Here is a 19,607-nt window from a genome sequence, read left to right on the forward strand (position 1 = left end):
GGTTTCAGTCCCCTGTCCAGTTTCGCTGGGACTGAAGATGGAAACCCAACGGAATGCATACACCAGACACCGAGCACAAGTGTGAACGCCCTCTGAGGTGTTATTTATCCTACAGTAAGATATTATACTGCTTACTTCAGGGGGCACAGGTAGGGTCCGTCCAGGAAGGCAGCAGGCACTAAACCTGACCAGTGAGACCACTGCTGAGCGGCGCAACAAACTGTAGTACGGTAGTGGCTTTGCTTACTGTAATTTGGGCTGCATCAGGTCAGGTCCCGTTGCTAGGGTGACCTGACTGACGAAGTGACAGAGGGGCACAGTTGACTATATTGGGCCAGGCCATGGAGACAGAGCGCTTCACTTTACCTATTGGAGGGCACCGCTCCCGATGTCTGTGCGACCTGCTCTGCCTCCGATGTCCGCCTGTCACATCGCATGTATGCCATGTAAGCAGGATACCGGAGGCAGATCAGGCCACGCAGACATAAGGAGTGGTGTCTCCTGTATCCTCCTTACATTGCATACAAGCGATGTGGCAGGAGGACACAGGTAGACACCGGAGGCAGAGCAGGTCGCACAGACATCAGGAGCTGTGCCCTCCAATAGGTAAAGTGAAGCGCGCTCCATGGCCTGGCCCGAGCTCCCCAGGAGCTTCATTATAAATGCACGCCTGCCAGCGTTGTCGGCGGGCCCGGACAGAAGTGCTTGGCGGGCCGCATGTGGCCCGTGGGCCGCAGTTTGAGGACCCCTGCCCTACACCTTCATCTATACACACTTATCTACATTTTAGTGGAGATGTAGGATTGGGAAGTAACAGAGATATGTCACCATCTAGTGGCGGAATTATTATTTACAACATAGCAGCAAAGTGCGTTTTTTATATAAATACCTGCTTTTGGCTAGAAAAAAAGTCTCTTCCAAAGAAGTCCAATTTCAGCAGTGTGTGAACAGAGGCTTAGCTTTTTTTTTTTTTTTTTTCTTTGTAGATTGTGAGCCCCACATAGAGCTCACAATGTACATTTTTCCCTATCAGTATGTCTTTGAAATATGGGATGGAAATCCATGCAAACACGGGGAGAACATACAAACTCCTTGCAGATGGTTTTTTGCCCTTGGCGGGATTTGAACACCAAGACTCCAGCACTGCAAGGCTGCAGTGCTAACCACTGAGCCACCGTGTGGCCCCCAGCTTTTTTTTTTTTTTTTGTGCTGATTAAGCACAGTTCACAGTTTACGGTTTTGCTGCGGTTATGGAGTCTACACTAAGGAACAGTAAAATCCACAACTTCATGAGATGTGTGAACTTGGCGATTTATTAAATTGATGCATTTTCAGAAACTACAACACAAGTAATACAATACAAGTTACAGATTATGTAGTGCATGGTATATATCACATGTAGATGATGGAGTGCTGTTAAAAATGCATTGAATCCACATTAATAAGTGCATGCGATTTTACCCCTTGGTTTTCTATGTAAATGCAGTTTTTATCTGGGGAAACAGGTTTAAAAAATATAATTTTTTGTGTAAAAATCACAGCCACGTCTAAAAACAGTTTTTCCAATGCGATTTTAATGTGGCTTTAACTGCATTGCTACCTTGCAAATATACTCTTAGGTTGAAGCCCCATGTCGCGAAAACATTGCGTTTTGTCCGTGGCAGAAACACTGCATTTTACAGCTATTTTGTGGCCGTGATTTTGCGGCCGCAAAATAGCGCGGAGCATATGATCTCCGCTCCCATTGAAATCAATGGGAGCGTGAACGGCCCGCAAAAGCTCACGCGGCGTCTACGTGCCACATCACGCGGCACGTTACACCGTGTGAATCCTCCATAAAATGGGTCATCAATTTTACATCCACGGGGGGCCAACTATCAGGATTCTTATAAATAAGGTCTTTGCACCAATAAATTCTGCTACTACAAGTACAGCAAGTTGGCAGTGTAGCAACTTGCTACACTGTGAACTGTGTTTTTTGAGTTCAACCAATCTATAGCGCTCCTGCCATTTGGATCTCTCCAGATCTGAAATTGATGGTCTTTAAGAGGGAATTCACATGATGTAATGCGGCACTTGAAATCAATGGGAGGCTTTTTAACCTATTGATTTCAATGTGTTACGTGCGTTAAACGGAACCCATTGAAGTCAATGGGATTCTATTTTGCAGCACTGATTCTTACGCGAGTTATTGTGCAAGAATCAGCACCACATTACATTGTGTGAATGCCCCCTAAGGATAGGCTATCAATGTGTAAAAGCTGGATAACAGCTTAAGGCTGAGGCCCCACGTTGCAGAAATGCAGCTTTTTTTTTGCAGATTTTGTTGTGCTTTTTTTCTTTTGAGATAAAGCAGAAGAAAGAAGTATAAGTATGTCCTATATATGAGTAGTATTCAATCGAATACCTCGCTCCCATAGGAATGCGTGTAAGCAGCCGAACACCAAGGGGTTAAGTGCATCAAATATTCACTGAGCTTAAAACCCTTGGTGTTTGCCGCTTACACGCATTCCTATGGGAGCGAGGTATTCGATCAAATACTACTCGCTCATCTCTATTCCTTTTGTAGCCATTTTTTACTTTGCCTCAAAAAAACCACAGCAAAGTCTGAAACAAAAACAAAAAAGCTGCATTTTCGCAACGTGGTGCCTCAGCCTAAAGGAGTGTTCCAGTTTTTGTTTTGTTTTTTAACACATGGGGAGGCTTAAAATGACAAATACTATATACTCACCTGTCCATTCAGCTGGGGATTCAGCAGAGAGTCTCCTTTCAGGTCTGCAAACACTGACTGAGCAATGATGCTTTGTTAAAATCAGACTGAGAGCATTCTGCCTCTGCTTGGCAATGTGCTTGTGTGCAGGCAAAAGGGAAACAAAGACCTGAAAGAAGACTCAACTGATTCCCAGCCACATGGACAGGAAAGAAAAAAAAAAGAACTGGAACATCCCTTTAATTCTTATCAGCCTTAACTAACAGAGTACTTGCCACAACTAATTGGAGTTGCTGAGTTGGCTTTAGCCATAAATTACAAATCCATGTTTGCAGAATCTGAATTTGCTCAACATACTGAACACTTACATTTCACTTCCTAGTAAATGTAACAATCATACCTATATATATATATAATAATTTTTCTTTTACAAGGTGGAAAAATTTGGTAAGGTTCTGAGCTATACAGAAGCAGCCCTGGCATTTATTGAATGTGGAAATGCTATGGAACATGGTCCAGTGGAATCCAAGTCCCCTTACACAATGTACTCAGAGACCGTAGAGCTTATAAGGTAATTATTAATTTGAAAAAATATATCAATGCACAGTCATCATAAACATGAATATGCTGATATTGTTCACTGGCAGTAAATTCTGCACAAACATTTCTGAAATTCAAGGGCATTTAAAGGGGTTCTCAAAACTTCACCAGTCCTTAGGATAGGTCATTAATATCGGGCCACTTTGAGTTCAACTTCTGGCATCTCCTGAATTACTGTGGCCCCTTCAGTCAGCTGATCAGCTGGAGTGCTAGGAATCAGACTTCCACTGATATGATATTGACAGCCTATCTTCTAGAAAGGCCATGAATTTTGTACAAAAACCTATTTTTGTCTCTTTGTAAAAATATGCAAGGCACTGAGTACCTCCACATCATCACACCTGAGGCCACCACATTAGGTTGGATGTTTTTACTATTAACACTATTTTTTAACAGACAGAACCTGGAGAATTAGATGCTCAAAAACTTTGACTCATTTAACTATAGAATAGTATAAAGACCCTGATTTTATTTTTGCAGCTGTAAGACAAGCATTGATCTTACTTTAGGGTAACAACTTCTCCTACTGTATGTAACCAAAGGCTTGCATTTTGTGAAATCCGGACCATGTAATCTAAAGTCACTTGGAAAGCTTACAGTTCTTTGACCTCCTGTATAAGTTTTTCTTGGAATAATTTTAGCAGGGCAACACTTTTCTATACTTAATCTTTTACACTTGGAGATAATAGTTTACATTTTTATTTTATTCATCCCTAAATCTTCAATGTTATGTAACTCTTTCCTTTGTATATTTCAGAAACTTTTTTTACTCTTATTTTCAGAATTGTAGGAGCTTAGTGGTGTCAACTCCACTCCTGATATTTAGTCTAACGTGACAAAAAAATAAAACCAAGCTATGCTGTCGTGAAGCGGAAATAAGTATTACTACTGAGGCCGCAGATGCACTCCACCTGTCAATGCAGCAAGAACTGTTCATTGCACCTGGGGAGTGGTGACACCTATGACAGCACCTATTTTAGCCTATGGTCACTATATGTTAAGACCTGTCAGTCTTTATGTCAAGGTGCAGTACTAGGTGGTGACCACAGACAAAAAGGGTGTTCTGTCAGGCACAGCCATGCGCCAAGTGCACTGAACAGCTCAGTTGCAGTCTTCTCAGCAAGACTGAATTTTGTCACAAAAGGGTATGTTTGTTATGCTACTAACAATCCCTGCAACAGCATCAAAGTGGTTTAGAAAAGATTTCCTTTAACTCCAGAATCGTGAGTCATTGTTTATTGTGATTGAAAGGAGCATTTTTATCATCTTTGACAAATGGATGTATAAGATTCTTATAATAACGTACAATAATGGACACTTAACGCCCGCTATAAGTCCGTTATTTTGAACTGACACAAAAGTCCTACACGTTATTATGTCTGCTAAAGTAACGACATGTGACAGATTTGGTATAAACGAACACTAATGGACAACAGATAACAACCCATTGAAATCAATGGGGTTTTTAACGTATTTATGATGGATTTGTTAGTGTCCGTTGTTATCATTTTGTAACAGATGCTAGCAACAGACTCTACAAACGGTAGTGTGAACACCACTTTCAAGAGGAACTTTCACCACCTCCAACAAGTCCAGTTCTTTTGCATCATTTAAAAGGTGCTGCACCACTGATTTGGGCTCAGTTGGATTTTTTCTCTAGTTCCCACCATTTCTGAGCGATCAATGCTGTTAGTTTTGCTGCCTGATATGATATTTAGGCTCTGAATGGTCAGGGCGGTGTCAGGCAGGAGTAGACAAGGAGTGTGTCTCTGAGGTCTGAGACCGGCTACCTCTGATTGGAGCTCTGAATCAAACCCCCTGCCTGACACCGCCCTTCTGACATTACAGAGATTAAATAGCACATCAGGGACCACAACTAACGTCTCTTGTTGCTAAGGAATGGTGGGGGCTAGAGAGAAAATTCCAGCTGAGCTGGAATCAGTAGAGGAGCACCTATTAACAGATGCTAGGAACTTGAATTGGAGGTGGTGAAAGGTTTTCTTTAAATTAGATGTTTGTTTTTCCCACTCTCCTGTTGTGTCGTCATTCCACCATAAGAACTTTCATTCAATTTTTAAAATTGCAGCATTTCTGATGTAAAATGCAAGATTTTCTACGTATATCATTTCATTATCAGTAAATGGTGCTGCGTGTATAGAAACCATAAGGGTTCTGAGATTGGTATTTATTTTTAGTATGTTTTGTCATTTGTCCAGGTTTCATATATTAAATATTTATTATTATTTTTTTTTTTTTTAAAAGGTATGCTTTGAGGCTGAATTCACATTTGAGTCATAGTGCATCTTCTCAGGACAAGAAAATTACAGCTCTATGGTTTGTAGCCCCTAAATTTGTTACATTTTTCCATTAACACTCTTTTATCTCATCCAATTATATACATTATAATTAGAGATGAGTGAACACTGTTCGGATCAGCCGATCCGAACAGCACGCTTCCATAGAAATGAATGGAAGCACCTGGCACGCAGACTTTGCCGGCGGCCGGCCGCTTAACCCCCCGCGTGCCGGCCTCTTCCATTCATTTCTATGGGAGGGTGCTGTTCCGAACAGTGTTCGCTCATCTCTAATTATAATACATGGTTGTCCTTTATTGTATGTTGTTTTAATTCAATGTAAAGAACAACTATAAGTTGTCAACAATACTGACCCTTCTAAAGCTGGCCACATGTATTAGATGTGTATTGGTTTAAACCTCCAATTTCAGCAGTACTGGCCAAAAATCTAATATATATGGGACATCCTGACTTTTCTCCATGACAGATGTTGGGGAAGATAAGGATCAGGCAACTTTATTTCAACTGCCTAATCTTTTTTGCTCTCTGGGAAATAAGCTTTCGCCAAGGATATCTTGCCAAAGGCTTACTCCTTTTTCCCTATTCAGGTCACAGGTCACAGACATTTCAGGCTGAGCGGAGCATGTTTGTGTATGGAAGGGTCAGACAAATTACAGCAGATGAAGGCCAAACAAAAATTTGGCCAATAGCTGTCGTGTTTATGGCAGCTTGACATTGGATTAAAGGCACTGTCCGGGAATAGGTAAAGAAAACACTCTAAAGCTAAGGCTCCACGTTGCTTAACACAGATTTAGACCGAGACCCCACATGGCGTAAACGCTATGAGTTGCCTGCAGTGGAAATGTCGCTGAAAAAAATCGCAGCATTTTACAGTCAGAGTAAAGTGGTAAAAACCGCGCTGCAGAAACGTTGTGATTTCCAAAATCGGCGTGGTTTTGGAAATTGCAGCATGTCAATAATACCTATGGAAACACTGGCAGTTTCCCTATAGGTATAATTGAAACAGGTTTTTCGCACAGGACTTTTTTTGCTGCAGGATGACACATGGGGCCTTCGCCTTAAGGGTGCATGCACACTGAGTAACGCCGGGCGTGTATGAGAGCCGTACACGCCGGCATTACAGCAGACTGCCGAACACTTCCCATTCACTTCAATGGGAGCGCTCGTAACAGCGGCGTTTACGAGCGCTCCCATTGAAGTGAATGGGAAGTGCTCGGCAGCCCTGCTGTAACGCCGGCGTGTACGGCTCTCATACACGCCCGGCGTTACGTAGTGTGCATGCACCCTTAATGAGGTTTAAAAAACAGCAGCGGAAACGCATCTGAGGATTTTCTTCCCTTATTAAACCTATAGGGAAAATGTGAGCGTTTCCATAGGTATAAATGACTTGCTGGTTTTTTCAAAATGCAGCTTTTCTCTGCAACATGTGAGTCAAATTAGCCAGAATCTCATTGACTTTACTAGTACTGTAAAACGCTGTTTCCACAGCAAAAAAAAAAAAAAAAACTGCATTTTTGGTTGCAGATTCTGCTGTGTTTTTTGAGCCAAAGCCAAGAATAGCTACAAAAGAAATGAGAGCTATATCGGTACTACTACTTCTATCTTCTGATCAATCCACTACTGGCTTTTGCTCAAAAAACTTCAACAAAGAAAGCTGCGTTTCTGTAAATATGGGTCTTTAGCCTAAAAGTAATGGGAAATATATTTATATATATAAAAAGAACTTACATTTCTACCTTCTGCTCAATCTTTTACTGGCTTTAGCTGAACAAACTGCAATAAAATCTGCAACATAAAAAGCTGTGTTCCCACAACTTGGGGTCTCAACTTCAATGCTGAGTAATGTTCACCTACTTAAATTTTTCTAATACAAACTATTTTGTTCATTCCTCTAGAATATAAAATGTGAAAGAGAGAAGCATAAAACGAAATTATATTTTACTTTATCTTTATAGTATATCAATCATTTTGCTGCTGATGTAACCTCATTCATGATATTTTTTATAAACACAATGCCTGCATGTTGGGTGCAATATGATTCATAGATTTTATTGGCATATTTATATACTTCCTCTCATCATAGTTACCGTTGCCTGGCTCTTCTGTATTGGAGAATGTTTCGTCTCAAAAGGGATCATGCAGTGAAGTATTCTAAAGCTCTCATTGATTATTTTAAGGTAAGAAGTAGATTAATATTGTAGATTGTATGACAATATGTGCAAGGGTAGAGATGTCACTATTGTAAACTATTAACAGTATATTCACATGTGCTGTTTTCTTAGCATTTTGATACAATAATTGCAAATTAAGACAGTAAGTCTGGGACCCCACGTGGTGTAAACAGGTAAATCCCATCCACACATGTCAATTATAGCTACAGAAATGCTGTCAGTTTCCCTATAGATTTTTTTTGCTGCTGCACTCTACCCACATTGTGGAATCACAGCTTCTTTTATTGTTGCAGATTTTGTAGCGTTTTTTTGAGCCAAAGCCAAGAATGGCTACAAAAGGAATGAGAAATTTTTAGGACGCTGTTATATTTCTACCTTCTGCTCCACCACTCCTGGCTTTGGCTCAAAAAATCGCAGCAAAATCTAAAACAAAAAAAGCTGTATTTCCGCAACATGGGGCTTTAGACTAAAATTGTTTTTGTTACATATAGTAACCAGTCAAAGCACAACTTTCATTTTCAAAGCCACTTTAAAGAGAACCTTTCATCACCTTCACCAACTCCAGTTCTTAGGATTTGTTAATAGGTGCAGCTCTACTAATTCCAACACAGTTGGAATCTTTTCTCTAGCCCCCACTATTCCCGAGCTATCAATGCTGTTAGTTTTGGTGTCTGAATTAGGCTATTTAGGCTCTGTACTGTCAGGAGGGCGGTGTCAGGCAGGAGCAGGCAAGGGGTGTGATTTTTTTGCAATTCAAAGTTTATTCGTTTTCAATAAGGCATAAATTAGAGTGACAATAGATAGCTGCTAAAGCAGCAACATCATATTACACTATAGATAATGGAGAGATCTCCTAGTAGATGCCAGAGGACAAAAGGAGGAGGGGAAGGGGAGAAGAAAGGAGGAGGAAGGGAAAGGAGTGGAGGGCAGAAACAATCGAGGAGGACTTCACGAGGAGCAAGACCAGATCGTCAAGAGTAGTCCTAGATAGGTGACACATAATTTAGTTATAAAAGCCGGAGCATCCCACTATAGGTCTTCGGGGAAGACATAGGCCCAAGAAGCATCTAATATTCATTGGTAACTTGGAATTCCATCCAGTAGAACCAGGTTTTGTTAAACGTGTCAATAGTGTCATGCAGGAAAGAGGTAAGGTTCTCCTTACACATAATCTCATTAACCTTCAAAATCCAGAAGGAGGGGAGAGTTCAGTTCGTTCCGATATATATATATATATATATATATATATATATATATATATATATATATATATATATAAAGAGCTCATCGGAAAAATGGCCTAAGTCCAAAAATCAATGTTGTGAGAAAAACGGAATTTAAAGTTTTAGCCTAAAGCAAACGGGCATTATTGTGGAATATATCTATCCAATGTAATCAGCTAATGAACACCGTTAATCCTAATCATAAATTGTATTATTTATTAAAAAAATTGCAGCTTCATGTATAAATATTATTTATTTAATATTATTAATTAATTACTACTATTATTAAACGATGAAGAAGAATAATTACCTGCCTCCCTTTTCGGTGCTAAATATGTGCAAAAGTCGATTTAGAGCCTTTTAAACAATAAGACAAAGTTTTTACACTAATATAACCAACAGACCGGAAGTCACGATTTCAATGAAAAAATGACCAACGAGAGTGAAGTAAGTAAGTTTGTATTGGACTTAGGCCATTATTCCATTGAATGTAAATTCTTCTGCATTGAAATATATGGACTTAGGTCATTAATCCTAGGCACCTTGTAAACCCAATGCATAGAACGAGGTACAAAGAAGCTTTCTGGGTAATAATTTGAAATATGACAAAATGTGGACTTAGGCCATTTTTCCGTTGAGCTCTTCATATATATATATATATATATATATATATATATATATATATATATATATATATATATAGCACCATTAATTCCAGGGTGCTTTACATTTGGGGGTTTACATGCAGTAGACAAAATATACAAAAAATATAATACTAACAATGACCGATTGGCACAGTGGGATAGAATGCTCTGCCCGTAAGGGCTTACAATTATATCATTCTCTTGTTTTACTTTACCAATTTCACTATATATGAGAAACTCTCAAATGGCTGTAACAGAGTACACAATATAACAGTAAAACTCTTTGCTTTTCAGAATACATCTAAAGGGAACCGAGTACCATCACCATGGAATGCCAATGGAAGGTAAAGGATAGTAAAAGTACCTGCCTATGTTATTTCTAACAAATTTTCAAGCAAAAGCAATTGGTTGAGGATTTCTTGCAGTCTTAAATATGAACTTTATGATAAAATAAAGTAAATAAAGGGATTTCCCTCAGTATACATTCATTTAAGAAATCCAAAAAAGCTGGAAAATGTCACTTCTCCATTGAAATCTCTGACCTGTTCTTGACTGCTACTTAAGTATCTTGTTTCATCTAACCATAGATAGGGAAATCAGATCACGTGTACCATCTGTCATACCTAGCATAAAGGAATTCACTGCTGAAAACACAGAAATAGTCTATAGGTAGTCCAATAATTGTACACACACACACACACACAAAGGGAGAGATGTATCAATGGCAGGAAACTCAGAGCATTCGTGTAATTTTCCTTTATAAGGAATTGGTGCAAACATCTTTATGTGCTGTATTTTCTGAATACTACAGTCTTCATCTGTATGTCACTTGAAAGGAGGAATATTGTAAACTGTTCAGGCAGCAGGGGAGAAATATGGGGACGTGACATTGTAGATTAATAATTAGACAAACACATACTATATAATTAGTGCTGAATTATTGCAATAGGAACATGGTGAAAACCTGATCAAACATTAAAACAGCACTAGGAATTACTAGATTTATAATAAAGCTGGCCATACACATTAGAGGATTGTCAGCTGATTGGTAAATGCAGGGGAATACTGTGATGTTGACTCCGTACCCAGCTATCCCTGTCACTGGTCCTGTGCCCAGCTATCCCTGTCACTGGTTCTGTACCCAGCTATCCCTGTCACTGGTCCTGTACCCAGCTACCCCTGTCACTGGTCCTGTACCCAGCTATCCCTGTCACTGGTTCTGTACCCAGCTACCCCTGTCACTGGTCCTGTACCCAGCTATCCCTGTCACTGGTTCTGTACCCAGCTATCCCTGTCACTGGTCCTGTACTCAGCTATCCCTGTCACTGGTTCTGTACCCAGCTATCCCTGTCACTGGTCCTGTACTCAGCTATCCCTGTCACTGGTTCTGTACCCAGCTATCCCTGTCACTGGTCCTGTACCCAGCTATCCCTGTCACTGGTTCTGTACCCAGCTATCCCTGTCACTGGTCCTGTACCCAGCTACCCCTGTCACTGGTCCTGTACCCAGCTATCCCTGTCACTGGTTCTGTACCCAGCTATCCCTGTCACTGGTCCTGTACTCATCTATCCCTGTCACTGGTCCTGTGCCCAGCTATCCCTGTCACTGGTCCTGTGCCCAGCTATTCCTGTCACTGGTCCTGTACCCAGCTATCCCTGTCACTGGTTCTGTACCCAGCTATTCCTGTCACTGGTCCTGTGCCCAGCTATTCCTGTCACTGGTCCTGTACCCAGCTATCCCTGTCACTGGTTCTGTGCCCAGCTATCCCTGTCACTGGTCCTGTGCCCAGCTATCCCTGTCTCTGGTTCTGTACCTAGCTTTCCCTGTCAATGCTTCTCTTTCTAAATGCCCTATCACTAGCTCTTTACCCAATTGTCACTGACTTTTTACTTCTAACAGTAAACATCTTTACTTATTGCTATTTTATCTATTATATAGATCAACAGGAACTTCCTCACCAATGTCCCCCACACCATCTCCAGTGAGTTCTCTAGGAAGCATCTCCAGTTCTAGTGCCACCAGCTCCAGTTCTTCTATTATAAGCATTCCCCAGCGGATTCACCAAATGGCAGCCAACCATGTCAGTATTACCAACAGTATCCTGCACAGCTATGACTACTGGGAAGTTGCTGATAATCTTGCCAAAGAAAACACAGGTACAGTAAAGTCTTATATTTTGTTGTTTCCCATGAACATAACCGTATTTAACTTTGTAGACAATTAAACATTAAACATTTTAAACGTTAAACATTTTTGCAAATATAAATAATTAAAAAATTTGCAAATTTGCCAGTAGATACAACAATGATTGCAGGAAATTTCTATGATATTATCAATGATATACATACAATCCATGGAAATGGGGGGTATGGATATTAGAACTGCAAATTCAGACAGATAAGGCTAACACAGTTGCTCAGTGGTTAGCCTTGTTGCCTGGAAGCACTGGAGTCCTAGATTAAAATATGGCTAAAGACAACACCTGTAAGGAGTTTGTATGTTGTGCCAAATGGAATGTAGTCTGGCACTTGTCAGAAACCCATCCATGATGTCCTCATCCCTGGTTCACATTAGTGTTTGTATTCCGTCTGGGGAAGTCCGCATGAGGACCCCCCCGAACTGAATACAAGCGCAATTGCAAGTGCTGTGCAGTTAAAGCACACGGACCCCATAGACTATAGATGTGCTGGCATCTACCATCAGCTTTTGACATTGGAGATATCTCAACCCCACAAATGCTGCTGGTTGGTCTGCTTGTTGGGGTGAATGTGCCAAAATGCTTGACAAAAAAAATTTTGTGTGTATACCTTAAAGACTCTAAACAAATATTGAAAAACTAATGTAACTAACCAAAACAATTTTGACTATGTTTTAACAGAGTTCTTCAATGAGCTCGATTCATCAATGGGACCGATAACACTACATAGTTCAATGGAGCATTTGGTTCAATACACTCGACAAGGACTTTCCTGGATACGACATAGTTCACGCCATGCTATGTAGTGGATACTTATCACTGACTCTTTCTACTGAATTTTTCCAGGTATTACGCTTATGTGCAGCTCCATAACTTCCAGCACTACTTTAGAATTCTGTAAATCACTCATCAGCGTTGGACAGATATAGTATTAATATTTATATGTATGTTGATCAGCAAGCATGGCTAAGGCCTCATTCACATCTGCATTGGTATTCCTTCCGGGGGAGTCCGCATGTGGACTCCCACCAACGGAATACCGAATGCAACTGCAAGCAGTGTGCCAGTGAAAGCACACAGACCCATAGACTATAATGGAGTCCGCGTGCTTGCCGCCAAATCTCCACAGGGATCATGCGGACAGGAAAGTAGTTCACAATCTACTTTCCTGTCCGCATAATTCGTGCGGGCAGTGTGCGGCGAGAACACGGACCCCATTATAGTCTATGAGGTCCGTGTGCTTTCACTGCACAGCGCTTGCAGTTGCATTCGGTGTTCCGTTTGGAGGGTCCCCTTACGGATTCCCCGAACAAAATACCGAACGCAGATGTGAACGAAGGGTAAGTAAATGTTGGGTGAGATGTAAACATGACCTAATAAACATGTTGACAGCAGGGTAACAGAGGCAGGTTACAGAGCCTGCCTCTGCATGTAATACTTAGAATTTGCTAAGACTTTGCAGACTTTAGAGCCAGTTTTTAGTAAATTTAAACACAATTCCTTAGTAAAATATATCAAAAATATGTTCCAAACAGACCCACTACACATTACTTTACATTTTAAAGATCTACAGTAGGTAAGTCTCCATGCTGAATGAGCACAGTTCAGACTTTCTTATTACTTGTACTGTTTAAATTGAAAGCTCATCTAGTAACAGGAGCAATTCAGATGTGAGTGAGCAAGAAACTGAAAGTCTTTCTATGAAGATATGATGTCATGTAATGTCAAACTTAATACAATTCTCTGCAAACTAATTTATGAACCCACTAGGTTTTGCATAAAGGAGTATAATCTAAAGGTGATCTATTATTCCCACTAAACATCACCAGTATGTCAGGAGTGGATTGGGCAGGACAGAAAAGTATAAGAGCTTCCTTTATACTTCCCATATGTTTTGTAGCTACTCCTGTGCTTAGATAAAAAAAACCACAGCAAAATCTGCAACAAAAAAAGCAGCTTTTCTTCAATGTGGGCCTTAGCCTAGAAGGGTTTTCTCATTAACATATTCATATTTGAAAACAAAACATTTTTGCAAATGTACAGTAAATAACAGTTTTGCAGAGTTTTAACCAATTAGTGACTGACTTTCCGCATCAGTAGTATTCTGTCACAATTGACTTTTTACATCAAATGCAGCAGAATAATGCAAGATCTCCTGCACACTGAGGCATGGGTGCCTGGCTGTATACTCACAGGTAGAGGAGGACAAAAAAATGGAGTAAAGACCAGAGTAATACAACTGTAATGATATTTTACCCATACACGTCAACAAATTTAGTGTTACTTATTGGAAAGGGGTGGAAATAGGCCAAGACTTAAAGGGATCCTATCATTAAAAGTCAATTTTTTGTCCCTAACACATAGGAATATCCTTAAGAAAGGCTATTCTTCTCCTACCTTTAAATGTCTTCTCTGGGCCGCAGTTGGGTATATAATCCGTTTTTCGTGGGTATGCAAATTAGTTATCTCGCAGCACTGGGGGCGGGCCCCTGCGCTCAAATAGCTCTGGGGCATCCCCAATGCTGCGAGAGAACGCTCCAGCGCCGCCTCCATCTTCTTCAGGAACTGCCTCTTCCTTTGTCTTCTTCCGGCGGTGGCATCAAACTTCTAGGCCTCGGGCCCTGCACATGCCTGCCGGCCACAAGAAAATGGCTGCTTACAATACTGTGCAAATGACCATTTTCTTGTGGCCGGCAGGCATGCGCAGTCGGCTTTGCCCTAGGCCCGAGGCCTAGAAGTTTGAAGCCACCGCCAGAAGATACGAAGAGTGGCCATTCCTGAAGAAGATGGAGGCGGCACTGGAGAGTTCTCTCGCAGCATTGGAGATGCCCCCAGTGCTGTTTGAGCGCAGGGGCCCACCCCCAGTGCTGCGAGAGAACTCATTTGCATACCGACGAAAACCGGATTATATACCGAACGGCGGCCCGGAGAAGACATCTAAAGGTAGGAGAAAAATAGCCTTTCTTAAGGCTATTCCTACATATTAGGGACAAAAAAATGACTTTTAATGATAGGATCCCTTTAAGATGCAATACAATGCACCAAAAATGCAGCAAAATCTTTTTTTTTGGAAAACAGGTCAGTTAATAAGAAGTGTAAAATTATACTTGACATTCTTTAACGAAACAGCATTTAACAAAAAGCATTAGGCACTTTGATAAATATGATGCAATTTAAGACTGCCTTTGCACTATTAGTGAACCTGCCCCATTGTATTCCTCTGGTCTGCAGCTGTAACTCAACAGATGATCTCAATTAGTAGTGCTACAAAATGTGTAAAACTGAATTATTTACAAGTATACACAGCCATAGAGATTGATCATCTACACTCTCAATAATGCAAAGTATTTGAGGGTTCCCTTAAACGGTTTGTACTATCCACGTTTCACATGCACTAAATTGCTGGGCTGCAACCATAACTCTTCTCTATGCAACAAAAGCAAGAGTATAGCTGCACCCCAATAATGAAAAAAGCACAATTATCAGCATGTGATTACGACTTATTGCTGGGCTACATCTGTTGTGTTGCTGTTGCTTCAGATCTCAGGTGCATCCTGGCAGTTAGAACATGATGAATATGGCAGGACACAACATCTAAGGGCATCCTACACATTGCAAGGATATTTAAGTTTCCATTGATCAAACCTTGATCAATAAAATATTCATTTAAACATACACCATATTTGCAACTATGTCAGCAATTTGCAATTATTTAATGCCACCTGCGACTAAAATAGTTGCAAGTGGAGTTATTGTGCTGGCCTTGCCATTTTTCTGAAAGTGGGCAGTACATGGGATCATCATCTACACCACATTCATCATCATTTACGCAGCAAAAATGGTATTAATAAAAGCACAAGGACGCCCGGAGAATGCACCGAACCCATGATGATTAAGCATGTCCTCCAATGGCACAGGGGAAACTCCTCTCACAATACCCCTACTATGTATATAAATAATGGACAATATCTCAATGCTCACCAGACCACTGTGTTATGAGGACATCAGGCAATGAGTCATTTCATATTCTTTACTCACAGTTTTCACTATTGACCATGTAACTCTGCAATGCTGATGATAAGATTAACAGTGAATTCTTAATGCTTTGATCTATATATATTGTCATAGTAAACTTCCAGTATGTAGCACACTTTCTAACATACTTTGTAACATAACAGAATATAAAAGAATGGGCCTTAATTATGATATGAAGAAGCACTTTTATATTTAAAAAAAACATTTATGTTCATCTGTTGCAAAACTTTTTTAAATGTGATATTAAAAATATAAAAACAAATCTATTCTCACAGTTGTCTTTCCTGTGTATTGTATGTAGTTTGTTGTATGTTAGTTTGCAAAAGGTATTTATTGAAAGATATCAAAAGTATAGAACATAAATCAAACAACAAGGCAATATCAGGGTCAGTGCAGGAATGCAACAAAAAGCATACATAATAAGGGAAACAGTGACAAGTTCAAGGTGAACACATTTGCACAACGTAGCAGGAAGAAAAGAGGATAAAAAAAACAATGGTCAACATAATGAGGGGAAAACAGAAATCAAACAAGGAAAAAGGGAGGATTGGTTAGTGCTATAAGGTAATGAGCTGGGGATTATGGGGGAATGAATGTGACCAAAAAGGGGGTTGAGGAGCAATCCATTCACTCATGATACCTGATCACAATTGAAGACAATATGGCAAGCCCGAGATATTGGACCTATTGACCCAGGGTGTCCAAACTTTATCAAAGAGTGGACGAGTATCGAAGATGGTGGCATTCATTTTCTCATGGATCATAATGGTGTCAACTCGTCGCACCACATCTGTCAGGAAGAGATCAGATATTTTCTAATTAAAGGCAATATGAATGTGAGCAGCCATCAAAATATACTGGAGCAATTTATGTTGGGCGTATGTAAGACTAGCCAGCTTAAGGCTCAGGAGGAAGATTGGAGCGGACAATGGAAATGACTGACCAATAAGCCATTGTGCCAGTCTATGAATAGTCCATGAATTGCCATCCAAAAGCAAAGGGCATGAGGGCACGACCACTAGATATAGAGAGTAGTGTCTAAGGGAGGGTTCACACGGAGTTACGTGCCGCATGATGTGGCACGTATACGCCGCGTGAGCTTTTGCGGGCCGTTCACGCTCCCATTGATTTCAATGTTAGCGTGGATTGTATACGCGGCGCTATTTTGCGGCCATGATTGGCAAATTGGCAAAATTGTGCTACAATTTACAATAATGCAACGGTTTTTGAAATCACAGTTTCCACTGCAGATATTTTTCTGTAATATGTGGATGAGATTAGCCAGAATCCCATCCACTTTGCAGGTATTGTAAAACTGCAGTGTTTTCGCAACATGGGGTCATGGCCTCATAGAGGATCCATCACCAAGTACAAAATACTAAATGCCATACATCACTTGATTCTTGCTGTGCCCCTGATCAATTTGACATTTTTAATTTTAAAATCTGTCCACCCATTCAAATTACATGGCCCACAAACGGTTATATGATAATTAGTTTTTCACCAAGTGGGCAGAAACCCTTTATTTTCTATGAGAAAAAAGGTTCCAGCCCACTTGGTGAACTAGAGATTATTTACATATAATCTTCCAGGAGCCATATCTTTTGAAAGGATGAAAGGACTTGAAATACCAAATTGCTCAGTGGCACAGAGAGAATCAAATGATGTATGGTATTTAATATTGTGTTGTTGGGAAGCATGGGGCTCAGTGGTTAGCACTGCAGCCATACAGCGCTCAAGTCTTGGGTTCAAGTCCTGCCAAGGACAAAACATCTGCAAGGAGTTTGTATGTTCTCCGTGGGTTTCCTCCCACACTCCAAAGACATACTGATAGGGAATGTAGATTGTGAGCCCTATAATGGACAGTGTCTGTAAAGTGCTGCAGAATATGATGGTGCTATACAAATAAGCATAATAAAGAAATAAAAATACATTTTGTTAATAGACCTCTAGATGTCACTATGTGAACACGTAGCTTCAAATTCAATGTTCTTGATCTAAATAAAATGTATGTCAGTATCTGGATTATGAGCATTATAGATAGGTGATACCTGTCTAATTGTTGGTGTTCCCCACTGCAGGGACAATAGCTGATGATAAAAACGGGGAATCCATGTCCCCTCTGTCCCCTCATGGCGCCTGTTTATATCACTCACTGTCTGTATATAGTGACCGTGTGATGTAATTCCAGCTTAGTCACATAGACTTGTATAGGACGAGGCTGTAGTTATTTCCATCAGTACCTTGGACTTTAAATGGAACAGCAGCATCCCTAAATGTCTCACTATTCAAACAGGGGACAATGCATTCCCTTTTCCCATAATAAATGCATTGCAATGCATTGCATTAGTGATCAGACCCCCAGGGGTTTAAGATCACCTAGGGGGTCTAATAAATGCATAAAATTTGTTGTAAAAAAAATATTTAAAAGAAAACTAAAAAAATAATAAAAATTCAAATCACCCCCCTTTTCCTAGAACACATATAAAAGTACTTAAATACTGTGAAACATACACAACAGGTATCCCGGTTTCCAAAAACGTCCGTTCTACAAATCTATAAAAATATTTTTCCCATACGGTAGACACCATAGCGTGAAAAAAAAATCTGAATGCTGAACCGCCATTTGTTCATTGTTTTGCCTCTGATAAAAATTTGAATAAAAAGTGATCAAAGCAATAGACATTTCCCAAAATGGTAGAACAGAAAAGTGTTCCTGGTCCTGCAAAAAAAAGAGGCCCTATACATTTGTGTACACTGAAGTATAAAAAAAGTTATGAGTGTCAGAATATGGCGACTTCTAGAAAAAAATTCGGCACAGTTTTGGATTTTTGTTAAGAGATTAAAATGTAAATAAAACCATATAAATTTGGTATCCCCAGAATTGTCCCAAAATATAAAATACAGGTGATGTCATTTAGGCTTCACAGTGAACGCCATAAAAACAAAGCCCATAAGAAAGTCGCACAAATGCACTTTTGCTTCAAATCCACCCCATTCAGAATTTTTTTCCCCCACCTTTCCAGTACATTGTACGGAACAATAAATGGTAGCATCAAGAAGAACAATTTGTCCCCCAAACATTAAGACCTCATATGGCTCTGAGAGTGGAAAAATAAAAAGTTATGAGGTTTAAAAAGGGGGGGGGGGAATCCAAAACGAAAATTGAAAGATGCCCGCGGCGAGAAGGGGTTAAAATGTAAGAAAGCTTTGTGTAACAACAGACCTACTGTCAGAAATATAGTTTTACATGGCTCCCATTTACATAAATACCGCAAGCAACCATGTCAAGGGCAGCTGTAACCATATATGCAACCACTGTACAGGGACTGTGCAAACAATGGGGCCCTTTGCTATCTTAAGAAATTGAAATATAGCAGTCTATATAGCTCACTTGTTATATCAGCCACACAAGCAGTAGGTACATGTCAATATACCGGATTATCATGTCCTGGTCACATAACCTAGCCATTAATATGCCGAAAATTAAATATGTCACACAAATCCTACTAAAGATACTTTAGTGCTATATTTCTGTGAGGAGTGATCATACACTGTATTATATATGACTATGTTTATTGGTTATTTATTCATTATATTGTATATGGCTACATATATATTATTTATATTTACATTTATATTCATTAGTTATATTTTATATGACTATGTTTATAGGTTATTTATTCATTATACTGCATATGGCTACATTTCT

The 19,607-nt window shown here is 40.0% G+C and overlaps 1 protein-coding gene across 2 annotated transcripts in view; it reads left to right on the plus strand.

The window, feature by feature from the left end:
• Positions 1 to 14,645, plus strand: part of AFF3 (ALF transcription elongation factor 3) — a 249,554-nt gene extending 234,909 nt beyond the window's left edge. For both annotated transcript variants that reach the window (XM_075265104.1, XM_075265105.1), the window contains exons 14-19: positions 3,145 to 3,281; positions 5,573 to 5,644; positions 7,709 to 7,802; positions 9,958 to 10,007; positions 11,602 to 11,819; positions 12,542 to 14,645. In XM_075265104.1, coding sequence (XP_075121205.1) covers positions 3,145 to 3,281; positions 5,573 to 5,644; positions 7,709 to 7,802; positions 9,958 to 10,007; positions 11,602 to 11,819; positions 12,542 to 12,666 — 696 coding nt within the window. In that variant the 3' untranslated portion in view covers positions 12,667 to 14,645. The remainder of the gene's footprint in view (positions 1 to 3,144; positions 3,282 to 5,572; positions 5,645 to 7,708; positions 7,803 to 9,957; positions 10,008 to 11,601; positions 11,820 to 12,541) is intronic.
• The last annotated feature ends 4,962 nt before the right edge of the window (positions 14,646 to 19,607 follow it).

Source organism: Leptodactylus fuscus, chromosome 2, assembly GCF_031893055.1.
Source record: "Leptodactylus fuscus isolate aLepFus1 chromosome 2, aLepFus1.hap2, whole genome shotgun sequence".
NCBI lineage: Eukaryota > Metazoa > Chordata > Amphibia > Anura > Leptodactylidae > Leptodactylus > Leptodactylus fuscus.